At 37.4% G+C, this 17,096-nt stretch overlaps 1 protein-coding gene across 1 annotated transcript in view; it reads right to left on the bottom strand.

The window, feature by feature from the left end:
* Positions 1 to 782: 782 nt before the first annotated feature.
* CCHR1.PART0H6orf58 (chromosome chr1.part0 C6orf58 homolog) overlaps positions 783 to 17,096 on the bottom strand; it is a 290,591-nt gene continuing 274,277 nt past the window's right edge. Inside the window, exon 6 of the mRNA XM_044064146.1 lies at positions 783 to 1,341. Within this exon, the coding sequence (XP_043920081.1) occupies positions 1,178 to 1,341 (164 nt within the window). The 3' untranslated portion in view covers positions 783 to 1,177. The remainder of the gene's footprint in view (positions 1,342 to 17,096) is intronic.

Genomic DNA, 17,096 nt, shown 5'->3' with positions numbered 1-17,096 from the left:
TGCATACAAATATTTCAAGCATGATTATTAATTTATTAATCCCTTCTATCCTGCCAATATACTAAAACACTTGTTTCCATAATGAGTGTCTAGGCTTTTCTTAAAAATATCTAAACTAGTGCTTGCTTTAATGAAATGTCATAGTCTGTTCCATGTATCAGCTACTTTGTCAGAGAACCAATCAGTACACTTCTTATTCCTATAGAAACTTCTACACAGGTTGTCTGATGATTCTCTAGTACTTTTTGATAACCCAAACATTCCCAGAGGTAGTTGTTTCTAAATGCCCCATATATCTGAGTAAGATCTCTTAAATATGTATATGACAGCCGGTACAACTTCAGGTATTTTAGTCTTTCATAATAACTTAATTTTTCACATCCATGGATGCCCTTGCTATGTTTCTGCTGTACTCTTTCCAATTTACTCATGCTTGTTTTCTTATAAGGTTTCCATATTGTTATTCCAAATTTAAGTTTGGGTCTAATGTAATCAAGAAACAAATGACTTCATTATTCCTGATTTCTTAGACTTTATAAATCTTTTTATACAACCCATAGTTCTATAACTATTATTGACCAACTGGTTGATATGATTAGAAAAACTCAAAGCTGGATCTTCCCATATACACAGGTCCTTAAATGAGTCTACAGTTTCAAGTCACTGTGTACTGTATCACCAAATCTTTTAAACACAGTATAATTTTGAAAATGGTACCCACAGAGGCACATGAATGTATCCACAGACAAATGTATTGTGTGATACAGTGAAGAATACAGAAATAGAAGTAACACTACAGACTTTCATAAAAAAATGAGTAAAACTGGTGTGCGTAATAAATGTTGTTAGCTTTTAAAAGTGTCTAACAATTATGCCTGTTTTAGTTCTATAGCAAACATGCTATATGCAAGAACAGGAATAATCTATGCATGTGCTTGACTACTATTCTGTACATCCAGCTGTATTTATTTTATTCAAAATATTCTGCTTAATAAACACATTCAGGAAGTTGCTTCAGAGATCAGACACAGCAATGTATAAATGCAAACTGTTGAATCCATTTCTTTTTGTTACTACTAACTGTCTTAGCTCCTTAAACTGACTGGACCATTTTGAATATATAAGAGTTCTCCAAGATGATTTTTTTCTCTTGATGTTGATGATAATTTGAGCCCATTTAATTCTCTGCAATGCAGTCTTTATTCAACTCTGTCAACAATGCAAACATCCCTGGAAATACCATTGCTGGATTTGTTTGCATATATCTCATCAGAAGCCTGCCCTTTGCTTTTCCAGCCTTGGTGCACATTGAGTTTCTCCAAAGGTCCAGCAGCCTTCCGCCTGTGAAACAAAAAAATAGGGTATCAGTGGTCAATGGAGTAACCAGATCACCTAAACAGGGTAGAAATGTATGACTAACTCTCAATATTCATGTATGTCAAGGATGACCACTAATATAGCAGTCATTACAAGGAAACAACCAGGCAGACAGAAGTTTTATCTAATTTTATACATTTAACACTCAATACCATCTACATAATGTAGACTACATTCCACTATGGAAAGGTATAACAAATACAAAAAAGTACTGACACTATAAACCAGCTTGTACATGTGGGTAGACATTTGATAAATATTAGGATAAATTTTACATACTTCTAAAAGCTGAAAATAGTTGGCTATTTTATAAGTCATTTGTAAAATGATAATATGTGACAGCTTTAAATCACATGACATCACATAGTAAGAAAGGACCTTCATATAAGATGATTTAATGGAGAAATAATAGACCAGAGCAGCAGTGTAATAGGACTGCAGACAATCTCAGTAGATTGAAATGTACAGTAAAAGCAAAAACTTATTTCAACAGCAGAAGACCACCATAGCACGCATTCATAGTGCTCTTGTGATATTGTATATGAGCTCTTTGTAGCTAAAATGAGCATTCTAATCACTTGCATATGCAAATGTAAGTGGTCTGTCCCTCAACTTCATGATATGTGAAACATTTCCATGTATCTGTACTGCACCAGTAAAACGTGTAATATAATCACTTTTAGAACATTACTAATGTATCTCTGCACAGTCTCAGACCACATTAGATAATACCAGTTAATATCTATCTATCTATCTATCTATCTATCTATATATATATATATATATATATATATAAAATTGCAATAACGTATTCTGGCAACATGTGTTGCTTCCACATTAATTTTCATATCTGGTCAATAGTGGAGACATAACACAGAGTCATATGACCACATGAATAATGCATGAGAATTGTATGAAGGAAAGGGGGATGAGGAATGCCTCACGTACTCACATATACTCTTACCTGGAGTATTATGAGATATTTAATGGAAGACGAGAAAGGAAGAGAAGGCAAAATGGAATGTGAAGAAGTAAAGAAATGGGAACAATTCTGGGAACAAAACAAGGAAGCAATGATGAAGTGATAAAGAACTGCAGAGACAGAGAAAATGGAGAACTGTGGAGAACAAAGGGGAGTACCGTATATAGGAAAGAAAAAAGGAGGAGATATTGAAAGACATTATTATTAAGCAAGAGAAAGATCTAGTAAAAATAACGGGGACATTCAAAATATTAACAGAACTGTCTGTGCAATTTTATCTACTGAAGAAGGAATTGTTGGACTACATGGTATTAAGGGCTAAGGGATTAAAGGGATAAGAAGATGTGAAACAGACGGTAAAAGAGAAGGGGATAGGCCTCATGAGAAATACAGAGAAATACAAAAAGTGAATGTGAAAAGAAGATGTACAAGGACCTAAGAATAGAAGACATAACAAATCTGCCTTATGCAGAGTGGCTTAAAGCCATCTCCCTCTACTCAGTGTCCTATAGATTACTGAGGGGTGATCTATGCCTGTCTTGCAAGGCATTCAGAACCCCCAGTCTTATGGACCTACTACATATTTGTAAGTTAAAGAGTACCACAAATACAAGGTCTAAGGACCTGAATTTTGTTGGTGACCTAAACAGAACATGCTGGAAATACAGATATGTGTCCCAGAGACTTCCACTCCTATGAAATAGGCTTGCCATCTGTGTGAAGCTGAGATTTTCTATTACCCAGTTTATGCATGATCTAGACCAGTGGATGGGGAAAGAAAATTTACAGCAGGCCTGGCACCCATGTCCCTTATGGACAGAGGTAGGTTATAAATGCCTGGCCCTCAATGTCCTGTTTGATGCAGGACATGGTTATTATTTTGGGAAAGCTTGGCTAGGCTTAAAAAGGCCCCTTGGGTCATTACTCTAGTGACAGTCTATGAATCTATGAATGTAAGAAAAAGAGGAACAAAATAAAAATGAGACACATGCAAAATGAATGGACAAAAAGACTAAGGGTAGAGAATAACAAAGGAAAAGTGTAAAGAAGTCAAGAGGACAGAAGTGGAAAATGTGAAATAGAAAACGTCATGGATGATGACAGGTGCTGAAAATGTAAAGGTGAAGTGGCAGGGATTACACATACTGGATGCATGAGTGAGCACAAGAAGTAAGGAAAAAAGTATTGGGGATATGGGGCAAAATCTATGGAAAATGAACACATGAATTCTGTATATGTGGTCGAATGGAAGATGGTGGGAATAGGCAAAGATACAGAGCTGAGAGCAATCTGAATAATGGCATATAAAGTAAAGACTAAATCTATAACTCAATAGATCACACCAGCACAAGAATTCCTTAATAGATTCCTGATGGTCACAAGCAGAATAACGGCACAGGCAAGATAAAGGGAACAGATGGAAAAGAAGAAAGAATGGAAAGAACTTCTAACATACTACAGAATAAATAGGGAGTGGGGTGAAGGAAAGGTGGAGAAAAGGTAATACGTTGCTGACCACTGGTGGGTCGAGATGCACCATGCATGAGAATTGTGTGTGTGCGTGTGTGTGTGTGTGCGTGTGCGTGTGTGTGTGTGTGTGTGTGTGTGTGTGTGTGTGTGTGTGTGTGTGTGTGTGTGTGTGTGTGTGGTGTGTGTGGTGTGTGTGTGTGTGTGTGTGTGTGTGTGTGTGTGTGTGTGTGTGTGTGTGTGTGTGTGTGTGTGTGTTGTGTGTGTGTGTGTGTGTGTGCGTGTGTGTGTGTGTGTGTGTGTGTGTGTGTGTGTGTGTGTGTGTGTGTGTGTGTGTGTGTGCACATGTGCATGTGCCTGTGCATACATATGTGCATGTGTGTATGTGTTTGATAGATATGATGTCATGACAATAAAGCCATTAAAAAATGAACCCCCCCAGCATCTTAGTCAAAAATATTCTGACGGAAAAAGGGGAAGAAGGAAATTGTGGACAATCCAAGAGCAGTTATTCCCCTAAATACTTAATACAAATTAAAGTGAAAGTTTTACATTTAAGGTTTGAGAAGTCATGCAAGGGCAGACTAAAATAAAAGAATATGGGCTTGAGGGCTGAGAAGGATGCACATTATAATTTAAACATAATGAATGAAGAGCTAGACAGTATCAGACGATGATCCTTGCAAGGATGCAAGCTACAGTACATATTGGTAATACCTTTGCTAATTCAGGACGTGAGGTAATAGAACAGGTTTTGAAGTTGACGAAGGTAGGACACATTATTTCTTTGCATATGACTCTTCATTGATTCGTCATTTATTAACTGTCTGGGGAAAATGGTGTACTTGATAAAGGAGTACTAAGAGTTTCTGCTCAACCCCGTAATTGTTATATTTTGGCATTATATATGGGTCAGGTTATAGGTACTCTTCAAAATATGTATAGTCTAAGGGAAAAACTGGAGAGGGGAAGGCAGGGTCAATTTTTAAGACTTATGCTGACAGTTAGGTCATTAAGCCTGAACATGTAAATAGCATACGGGAATAATGTTGGGGTAGTTCTTACAGGCATAAATAATGATGGCTTGGAAATTAATGAGAAATGCAAGAATTTTAGACAGGAGATGGTAACAGAGGATATATTATTTGAAGTGCTTACAATTAAAGTTTTAAATATCTAATTTGGGGCAAATAGGTGGTTAAGGTACCATTAACAAGGTGCCAGCTAGACGTAGGGAACCCAAAATACATGGGAAAATGTATACATTTTTAGTAAGAAAGTTAATTTAATGAAATTCATTTTGAGACTAATATGTTAGGTGGATTGGATACTCTAAATTGGCCATTTGTGTAAGTGTGCGTGGGAGTTTGTGGTATGGAAGAACAGCCAAGGAAAGTCAAGCCACCTGGTGGTGTGAACCTGGGCTCTATCTGATTGTCACAGTTGAAGTGACACCCCGACCCCATGTGCAAAATGGGGAAAAAGGGGTTGTGGACGGATGAATCAATGTTTATATTAACCTAATGATTACAGATTACCACCTAAAAGATTTCTCTTCAAGACCATCTGGGGCTTTAGAATGAATACCATAAAAGGAGAATATTGTATGTAGGTTTAGAGGAAAGGGACTTGGAATGATACAAATGATGACACATTTTGTAATTTTATACGTGTTGAATTTGCCTAGAATGAAATGAATAAGCTTACAGTCATTCTGTGTACCAGATATACACAGTATATAATCACTTTTAGTGCATTACTATATATTATAGTGCTTTATATTATATATATTATTATATTATACATTACAGTGGACATGCACTCTGTGTTTCTAGAGTATAGCCAAACAGTCCACTTATGCTATGCTGACGAGGTCACAAGAAAGCTAAAATGTGCATGTCCACAGCTAGTGGGGTTTGGCTTTATTGGTCTGAATCTGTCCATAAATACTTAAAAAAGCAAAAAGTAAAAAGTCACTGACATTCAGAAGTCATATAGCTGAAACACTTGATGTCCAGGGGTCATTTGCATATATCCCATGGGCCTCTATTACAGGAAATTTAAGGTATCACACAGTGAAAACTAGCTTGTTTAGGTTTTTCTTGTACCTTTTACTAATTGGTTTGTTTGTGTGACCTTTTTACTTTTTGGGACACTTGTTAATTTGGACAGTATGTTTGTTACAGAGATAGGGCAGGTACTGAGTGACCCCCCCCCACCTTGTCTTATTTATTTTAGTGTTAACCGAGCTGTTTGATTTATGGAGGTATAAAAGGTCTTTGGCAACTGAAACCCTTATAGCTCTATATGCAAGGCCCAGGTGGCTGCTAAGGGGTCAGTATTAAGCTGAGTATAGAGATAAAGCCTCCAGTCTCCCTTGGTCTTTCAGGTCTTTTAAGCCCTTGATCCTTTTAGTTACAAATCTCTGGGGTCTTTTCAGTTGCTTGATTTCTGTTGTAAGGTATATCTGAAAAGGAGCATTGTACTCAGTGATGGGGCTAATCAGAACAGAGTACAAGGATTTGGGGACTTCTTTTGATTTGGAAGACATACCTTTTACTATTTGTTGTGCAAGTTAAAAGGATTTCTTAGTAACTGTTGCAATGTGATAGGCAAATGTGAGGAAGCCATCTTCCCATGTGTCTAGGTTCTCACTGCCTTTTCATTTCAAAGTGATATATTATCTATTATCTATGCTAAAAGCTGGAGATAGGGGATGCTTATCAAGTGCTACAGTGCTGAACTTTTTGGCAGTGAGTTTGAGCCTGTTTTTTATGCGCCAGCTATTGATAAGTGTAAGCTCCTGATGGAGTGCTTGTATGTCAGAGGGGAATGTCCCGACTCACAGCTTACAATCATCTTCACATTTTGTTAACCAGATATCCTCATTTGCTAAATGGAAATCTGATTCACAGATACCAAATAGAAGAGGTCCCAGCACCATTCTATGAGGAACTGGTCACCATCATAGTTTCAGTGGATGCACGGCTGCTCCTACTGTTTGTGTCTTTTCTCTAAGCCAGCTGGTTATCCTCCTAACCACATATGGGTCAGTTTTGATCTCTTTCTGCTTATTTGTTGCATTTATATGTGGTATAGTATGAAACACCTTGGTAAAGTCACTGTATGCTGTTGTGGGCAGCTTGCCAACTGTCTACAGTCTGATTGACCCTCTCAAAGAAGTTCACAAGATTATTAGATAGGATCTCCCACCTGAAAAATCCAAACTGCTGGTGGTCATGTCTATGATTATTAATGCTATCATTTACGAGATCAGTTATGATAAGTTCCATGACTTTCCATATAAGACTCGTTAGGCTGATAGGCCTGTAATTCTTGGGGTCAGTGTTGGGGCCACCCTTGTGAAGTATTATCACAATAACTCTGCACCACTCCCATGGGACAAGACCAACTGCAATTCAGCAACCAGGTATATTGTCCAGTACCAGGTATATTGTACAATGCTATCCATGAGGTATTCTGCATTTATTTGGGAGAGTACCTTCAGGTAGTACCATTATGAATAAGCTCTGAGCAATGTTAGGTGTTATTTCTTATTTTGCAGACATAACTAAAGAGGATTTTGTAGCTGTTTTTGCCTTCCGCAGTTACTCTGACTTCATGGGATGCCTTCATTTTTCTGATGTTCCTTTCTAGCTTCTTATCTAGGTGGATGATGTCCCACCTAATTTGGGAAGATTTGGTTATGCTGCATAGATTCAGGAGTTTCTTACTTTTATTATATTTTATTAATGCTTGAGGAACACCACACCATTTGCTTTTAAACCTCCCCATTTACTTGAATCTAGCTGGGACTGTCAATTTAATACATTTGTCTAGGTTCAAGTAAACTTGTCTGCATAACTCTTTGCAGTATTAACATGTAATGCCAGTATACTCAAATCTGGCAATGCCATCATATAAAATACAGGAGATTTGTACATTTAAAGTCTTTGATTTCTGTGTTATTTGCTTCTGATGATTTGGAGATTTTGATGGAAAAGTTTACTAGTTTGTGGTCTGACTTGACTGGGAGATACCTTGGGTATGGTACATGCAGATATGTTTGTTGTGACCAGGTCACGTATATTCTTTTCTCTAGTGGATTCACAAATAAGCTAGTCCATGGAGTTCTTTATAAAATTAAAGATTTTTTGTGTATATCCAATATTGGTGGTATAGGTCCCCAGGTTATCAGTGAATTGTTAAATTCACCTTGGATAACTACGTTTCTACTTTTGTGGAGTTCATCAAGAAGATTCATGAATGTTGTATAATTTTTCTGGAGACATATAGGGGGTCGTGTAGCATGCTATGATCTGACAGTTGATCCTATTTGGTGTGATTTGAATCTGTGTAACTTCCTTTTGTAGGTCACTAGGTATCTGTCTTGAGGTAATGTGATCTGTAACAAATATGGATATACCACCACAGTTTCCATAAGGTCTAAATGACTGCCATGCACAAAACTCAGGTATTGAGAGATTGCTGTCTGGGTACTTAAATTAGGTTTCTGTAACAACACATATATGGATGTGCTCCAGATGCAGAGGGCCTCAAGATCTGGCAATTTGCAGTTCAGATTTCTAGCATTCAGTAGAGCAACGTTGATATGGTCCAGTGGTTGGTTTGTTTGGAAGTTAGATTAGGAGGTCCATGAGCTAGGCCCTACTTAAAAAAAGGTGCAATGGGGTCAGCAAGACCTTTCAAAAGTATATGGAAGCCTTGAATGAGAGGTGCAAACTCCCCTTGATGGAGTAAGTACAGTTCTCAAGCATCTCATCCCATGCTGATACATACCAAAGACCAAAGCCCCCTAGAATTACACCACATTTTTAACTAATTCTTAAATCCAGTCATCTTCCCTTTAAACACCAGCCTAATTGTTGGTGATGGAAGGATTCCTGTCAATACTAATGTCTTTCTTGCATTTGTGGCATGCACAGAGAGCACTGTCATGTTCCTCTGCATATCCCTCGGGGTTTTGCACATCAGGTCATTTACCCCAGCATGGGCCACCACCATGCTATACTCATATTTATCTCATTTTAAGTGTCCTAAGAGCCCTTGCAAAGTCAGCAAACTTGATTCCCAAATATGTTATTACCAGTTGATGTTGCACTGCATGATATATACTGGGTCTTGCACCTACTAGCCTGTTGTGCTCGAGCAAGGATTTTTTAAGTGCCTCAGCTTATAATAACTTAGTCTGGGTATGTGTGGAGTGTGCTGTAGGTCAGTGATGCCCACAGGAGGAGGGTGGCCTTGAATTTGGTTAGGTACTTGCATCTCTGACAAATAGACTATGACAAGTTAAGTAAAAGATCGTTATACTTATGTATTGCACAGTTCCTACATTGCCTGAGTATATCAAATGCTTTGAGGTGGGCAACTGAAGGTAGGCTAGCTGGTAGACCTTCCATTTTGGAACAAGGGTGCACTGTGGGTTATCAAAGAATAAAATAATATAATAGTGTTTAGTTTCCTAGATTAAAGTAATAGCTCAAGTAAAGAGAGTCAAAGTAAATGTATTTAATTGTGAACACTAAATTAACAATATGCAGTAAATATTCTAGTCTAGCTTGGCTATGATGTCATGTTGTTGGATGGAAAGGGTGACTAAGAGAAGATATTAGCATTTTGACTCCTAGTTAAGGAAGGTATTAATTTGAAGTGAAGCAGTAAATGAAAAAAAATTAGGTTCAAGTACCAAAATAAGGTATGCAATAAATAAGTTGATGTAGACTGATTATGAGATAGATTTAGAAGTTCATCAATGTGCCATTGCTTTACCCAGCAATTGTACAGCTTTAACAAGACAGTGGCATTAACTACGGCTCATAAGAGAAAAAGAGAATATGAACCTGAAAGTACCTGTGCCTGTAAAATACAACATTGCACTACATAATATAAGAAATTTTAGTCAGACTGAAACTTATATTTCATTTAAAAAGTGTATAACTGCAGGGAGAACACCAAATTTCACTAGATGTAGGTGCAATATGACACAATAACAGCCAGACAACTGTCTAAAACAAAGTCAGCAACTTCAGACAAAAGAACTATAAAAATGTTGTAAAAATTGATAAAATAAGCCATAAAATATGGAAAACTCTAAAATGACAATAAGTGCAAATTAAAACAAGGACGTTCCTGGCTTTTGTAAGAAGTTTGAGCTTCGAAACACCAACAAAAAAAAAAAACATTTTCTTAGCATGTTAGCTATGGGCACAGCTTTCCTGAAGTCTATGGAAAAGATGTCAAATAAATGGCCACATGCACTGTTCTACTGAGGAGATAAACTGGAAGTACCAAAAAAAAAGCAACTAAAACTCCTATCAACAACGCCCACCCCTCAGAACCAGCAGAAAGTAATTCTTTGCCACCGAATAACCACTACTGCCCTCAGCAGGTTTACACCCTGACCAGAAAACAACTGAAACTGCAAGTTTATATACAATTAAATACCATCTTTGGAAAAAGAAATGATAAGTCACAGTGAGAACACTTTGTTTAACAAAAAGGAGTTGTTATCTAACAACAGAAAAGGAAAACACTCAGTATAACAAAATGGAGATGCTATTTATAGTTATGCTTTTCTGTGCAATAGTTTGTGTCCAACTCACCTAACTATTAAATGCATAAATAATAAAATCTGGAAAAGGGAAAAGTGAGGCAGCAGACAGATGCTATAATACTGGACAAGGGTAAATGGATTACAAGACATGAGGTAGTGTGATGGTTACATAAGTTGCACATCTAGAATACTGGCGTGAATATGAAGGGAAAGGAGATGGTAAAAAGGAAGGTGCTAGGTTCATTTCTGAGGGAAGACAGATGAACTCATATAACACAGAACAGAAGGTAGAATCTGAAACACTGCTGAGTGTAATGGAAGGTAGAAAGTACAATTAATGTGCTGCCAGGAAAAGAAGCTGCAGTTTGAGCTGGGATTCTCAATAAAATGTACATGATTTTATGGAGAGAGGCAGCTATTGTTCCTACTAACTGAACATTTTAGAAGATTTAAGGATGAGAAAGGGAATAGAGTAGGCTATTTACAAACCTTATAAAGTAGTCCAAACTCGTAATGAATCCTAACCTATAATGTGAATGCAGTAAGTTATGAAGTGTTTCCCAAAGTTGCGTCCAAGTAGATGTGGTCAGGGATTACTTCACAATCTCTCATGTAGTCACTAAAACAGTGACAGTGTCTGTTTTAGTTATGCTGATAGGGCAGTATCATAAGTAGATGGCTGGCCACTGGAAATGAGATCTTGTAGATAATCAAAGTCTTCATTTCACTGTGGATTCTGTATGATCATCAGTACAATAAATATGGTATGTTGAAGTGTCTGCTTTTGAATACTTGTTTGTCCTTTTTCAACTGTTGTATGACCAAGGAGAAAATAAGGAGGTTCTGACTGCATTAGAGTTTACTTTTATTATATGTCATTCTATATGTTCCGTATTTCAATTCTCTCTATGTGATGGTTTATAGTTGGCAGGGAATAGCTGTGTTAGTTTTATTCCCCCCTCTCTATCTCTGGGTATTTGTGCTTTATGGGTTTGAGTTATTCATTTATTTACCACAAATATTTTAAGGTGGTATTTGTGATGTGATGTTATTGGGACTAGGGCATATATTTATATAGGACAACTTTAGGTATATATGATTCTTTTGGCCTATGGTTAGCATATGGGTAATCTCTTTATATGTTAAGTAGAGTGGTTCTTAGGGCATCTGGTTAAGCTTTTTTGGACAAATATGATTTTGTTTTTACAACACTGACCAAACACATTTTTTATCACCATTTGTTGTGGGCTTAATATTGGTTTTAGCCCATTTTGGTTACGTAGCGAATTATAGAGCTTTGGTAGCTCAACACAGGCTTGGTATGTTTGAAGCTTGCTGGCTATTATGGTACTCAATTGGGCCAAGGGTCTTTTGACATTTGCGAGTGGGAAATATATTATTATATTTTATATATATTTCCAATTGTTCATTATGTGTAACATAAATGGTGTTTTGGTAATATGACCTATCAACAATGGTGGTAGTTAGGGTCAATTAATATTTATGGTTGGATTCATGAATTATATCTGTTGATATACTGATTGTCCAACCATTGGTTTACTGAATATATTTTGGGTTGAATTTATACTACTTATATGTAGTGAAGATATTTTTGTGTATTTTTATTGACCCTATGGTGATTTTTGGTCAGTGATGGAATTAGCAACTTTTATTAAGGGTCTGTCTTCAGACTCTGAGTATTTGAGCATTTTTGGCCTGGCCTCAGGTTCAAATGATGCTGTTCCTGGTGTCCAAGATCCCACTCAAGACTGCAATTTGGCTTTTGCCAAGCTAACTAAGGATCTTATCTCCCTTCGAAAAAATGTTTGACATTTAAAATTGTTTAGGGCATATCAACAAAGGAAAATAGTTTCTAGAGGACTTAGGGTTAGATTACAGCCCATGGTGGCTGAACCGGATTAATGTCTTTTAATGCAACGGGCAGAAGCCCAACAACACGTTTCCATGACCTTTGTAGATATTTTGAGCAGTTTTTATGAGAGGAAGGTTGAAGAACAAACTGCTAGTGTACTGATGGCCAGCAAAACTGTGGATGCATTTTCCACACTTTCATGCTATAAAGATAATATTGAATAACTTGGCAAAGAATTGTCTACGTTGGACTTAGGTTTAAAAGACAAAAAGGTCAAGAAATTCACCCAGGATGTGAGTTATTATGATAGGGGAAAGCCATTTGATATGCGACCTAGGTCAAATTTGGTATGCCCATGGATGCACCCAAAATAACGAGAGCTACTCGGCCTAAATCCATTTTGAGAAAAAAAGAAGTAGGGAGTCAATGCCATCAGGTGAGGATTCGTCCTCCAATACGGACTGGGAGGAAGCCCATATCAGTGCTTCCCCAATTTCTAAAACGAACTACTTAGAGTCAAGTTTTGTTAGGAGGGTCCCTTTAGGCACAAGTCCCAGAGACGAGGGGGGAGGAAGCATCATAAATCCAGATGGACTTGGGGAAATCCTTCAAAGGATGACCAAGATCTAGAATTCAAAGTTAATAATGTGCACAATATTTCCTCTATAGTAATGGATGAACAACAAGTTGATGTACTGAATAAAGGGTTATGTTTTGTGCCCGGGTTTTTTGTTCAGGAGCATTATTTTGCAGAGGATGTGGTTACATTTTGTTGCAGTTTGAATTTAAAATGTTTTTTTTTCATGGTTCAGATGATGCTGCCTCTGAGTTCAGGGATTTTCGCTTTAGGTCCTCCAGGTTCAGGCCACCTATGCAACCCATTGTACAGACATTCCAAAATGCGGTCCTTAAAGATTTACACTTATATTTGCATAAACAGGATAGGATGAAAGACAATTTGGATAAACATTAGAGTACATGTTTAGACAAGCTTATTAATAATAAGGAAATTGTTGTTCTCTATGCGGACAAATGGGGAGCTGTGGTGGTCCAGGATTTGGAGGACTATGAAGCTGAAGGTGATCGTCAGCTTTCAAACAGCAACCATTATCAAGAAATGAAAGTGGATCCAACTATGCAATTTAAAAAGGATATTGATAATTTTCTAGATATGGCTAAAGATGAGGGCATTATTACTGATGAAGTATGTTGTCATTTGAAGGTTGATTGTCCCAGCAGGCAGTACATCTATTTTCTGTTGAAAATCCACAAAGATCCTATAAGACCGCCCAGTAGACCGATAGTATCAGGCAGAGGATCCTTGACAGAATCTCTGTCTGAATTTCTCACCTTATATTTAAAACCACTTTTGGTTTTCATACGTTCTAGAATTCAGGATACAACTCAGTTCCTTTCTATTATTTCTGAGACGCAATTAGAATCTAATTGGCGTTTATGCGCCTTGGATGTCGCCTCCTTGTATACAAGCATTCCCCATTGGGCAGGAATTGTAGCCCTGCAATATCGGTTGGATAAGGCCAATATTTATAAGCCTGGTTTCAATACCCTTCTGGTTTGTATGACAGAACAGGTCCTGATTCATAACGTCTTCCATTTTAAGGACAGATGTTTTTAGCAGATTCAGGGCACTGCTATGGGGGCATCTTTTGCCCCCATGTATGCGGATCTATTTATGGCGTATGTGGAAGAACCGGTGATTTATGATATTGGTCATAATATTTATATCAGCAAAATGGACATATGGAGAAGATACCTTGATGACTGTTGGATGGTGTGGAGAGCTGATGTGGAACTCCTTATGGAATTTTTAGAATATCTGAATGGCAACATATGGGGTATTGAATTTAAGTTGACTTATTCTAGGTCTGAAATAACATTCTTGGATGTCTTGGTGAAAAGAACAGATATTGACACTCTTGAGATTGAGATATTTAGAAAATTTCCTCAATTCAATACCCTATTACATGCTACCAATTTCCACCCTCAACATGTCATCAAGAATATCCCAAAGTCTCAATTCCTTTGTGTCAAAAGGATTTGTTCCAGCACTTCCACATACGACCATTACAGAAGGGATCTTGTATCCAGGTTTAAGAGTAGGGGCTACCAAGGGGGTGACATCACAAGGGCCATCCATTTTGCGAATTAGCAGGATAGAAATGAGTTATTATCTTATCGAGTTCGAGATTCTGATAATTCAGATTTGCTTAGATTGGTAACAACTTATGGGAGAAATACGGTTAGTTTTATGAATATCATTCATAGTCAGTGGCACCTATTAAAATCAGATGAGGTCCTAAATAGTTACATAGAGGATTGGTGTCATTATTAATTTCGTAAAGAGCGGTCTTTGGGATCCCTTTTTAGTCACTATAAGAGGGTTTATGAAAAGGATGCATGATCAATTACTCAAATCAATTTATTTGGTCGATCAGTATTGGGTTGTTACCCATGTGGTCATTGTATCTATTGCCCTAGGGTGTTAAAATGTCAGACCTTTTCTTCACACACTTGTCCACAAGTTTATAATGTTCTATGTTTTGCTAATTGTAGCACTTCTTGGGTGATTTATTTGGCCCAGTGCAATTGTCAAGCATTTTATGTTGGACAAACTTCCCGTCCTTTTAAGGTCAGGATAGGGAACATCTTAGTGATATTAAGAATAAAAAGGGTTCCAGTTCTTTGTATAAGCACATTTCTAAACACCCTACGGGCTTCTTTTGTTTCATGGTTATTGATCATATTAAGGTTAGGAACAAACAATCTCATGTTTTACATGAAATTCTCACCAACAAAGAAAAAATGTGGATCATTAAATTGGGGGCCCTTTTCCCTCTGGGTCTGAATGATCATTTTTGAAGCATCCAGATTCATATTGTGTTTTTTATACATAATTACATTTTAATGTGGATAGCAAATTGTATATTATGGGTATATGCACTAGAGGGCGCTCCTTGCATTCAGTACGAACTTATATATATAAGTAACGAGACAGCATGATAGGTTTGTTTATTTTTGCATCATGTTTGGTTGCTGAGGATAGCTTTGCCAAAACCGGTACAACCATGTTGGTGTACTGTGATACTTTTTTGCTGTTTTATTATGGAATAAATTAGTATTGCCTATGATACACGAGTCGGGTGCTGGCCTTTTTCTTTTGGCAAGGAGAAAATAATACAATAATAAACTAAGGCTTATGGCAGGATTCTGTATCATGCAGTGGTTGAAGCAGCGCTAGCACTAACTGATCTTTTACTGTGTTTATTTTATTTGCATTTATTTGTACATTTGGTTCATTTATGGTTATCGGTCTCATAATTAGATGGCTTAATTAAGTAGTTTTTGTCAACATTTATGGGTTATTGCCTTCTGGTTTCTTTGCTTTGACATGTATCTGTCATATGATGCAGGGAAAAACATAACATATCTGGGGAAGTGGTTTCTGAATGAGGCAGTGGACTTCGAAGATGAGAAATGAAAGGGCTTGTGTGAGCATATGGAAACAAAGGTACTTTGGTGGAAGAAGAATATTTTTTTAACAGCAAAAATTTAAGTGCTTGAGAAAATGTCTGGCCAAAATAGTATTTGTCAATATGTTTACTTTGGGTGTTAAAGTGCAGATTAAGAGTGGAAAATGAATGTTGTGACTGAGTGTGGTAGAAAGCAGTTGAGACTGAATAGAACACGGGTGACATTACCAAGGGAGTGTTGGAAGGGGGTGATGGTGGATATGCTTGACATAGTGACTTATTATGTGACAATCCATGTGTGAAAATTTGCAGTATGAGGTCAATGAAGAAGGGAGGCTTGGGGAAGGTGCATTACCTTTTGTTAATCAAGGAAGATGGGATGGTTGTTAAAAATAACCAATGCATAGTTGATCGTGTGCTGCAGAAGTTAAGTAGATGAGTAAAACCAAGCAGAGTGTAGGGCATGGTCAGTGCAGAAGAAGAAAGTTAATGTTGAAACATTTTGTTTTTAATTAATTTAGGGGTTATATCAGAGGGAGTGGTAGGTAAAGGAATCTAAAAGGAAGAGCATGTGATATAAGGGCTAGACAGAATCACATAATTACTTCAGAAAGCTGGAGATGTATGTAGTAAATTAATGGCCATTCTGGTGTACCTGCAGGAGATGGTGGAGAGGTAATTGCAGGATTGGGCAAGCTTAAAGAGTCAGATTTGTGAAAATTCATACCAGGGAAGAAGAAGAGGGAATGATGCGAGACAGACTGTGATGGCAAAGGTTTACAGATATAAGTTGCAGGCAAGGGGCAACCTGTTAGAAAATGCTAGAGGCAAGTGGGATAGATAATTTGCAGAGAGGAGTTGATGGTAAGAAGCAGGAGAGATATACTGCATAAGTTAGGGGTAAAATGCTTGTTGGGTGAATCAGAAAGGTCAAGAAAGAGATGATGCTTCTGAGACGTTAGCAAGAATGGGAAATGGGATATCAGGAAACTGTTGGGGATGTAAATGAGCCACCTTAGGGAGCTGATGTAGGTTACATGTAAATGCTCAAAAGGTTAAGCCATACAGAATGGGAATGGATTCAAAAGCCTATTTTGATCAGGTCAGAGTTGATGAATTTATTGTGAGATATAAAAGCCTAGGATACGTGTCTTTAGTTCAGATGAAATGGGGGTGTGGGAGACTTGGGTGGCAATTTTAAGAAAACAAAAGTCGGTGGAAGTGCCATAGGAATGGGATTGGTTGAAAACAATGTAGAGGCAAGATGTGCAATTTAATTTACAATTAAGAAGTGTCTGGACCTCTTGGCTTCTTGACATAAAGCAGTAT

Source organism: Protopterus annectens, chromosome 1.part0, assembly GCF_019279795.1.
Source record: "Protopterus annectens isolate FY-2018-M chromosome 1.part0, PAN1.0, whole genome shotgun sequence".
Classification (NCBI taxonomy): domain Eukaryota; kingdom Metazoa; phylum Chordata; order Ceratodontiformes; family Protopteridae; genus Protopterus; species Protopterus annectens.
Note: the sequence above shows the minus strand (reverse complement) of the source record. Positions and strands in the feature narration are given on the sequence as shown.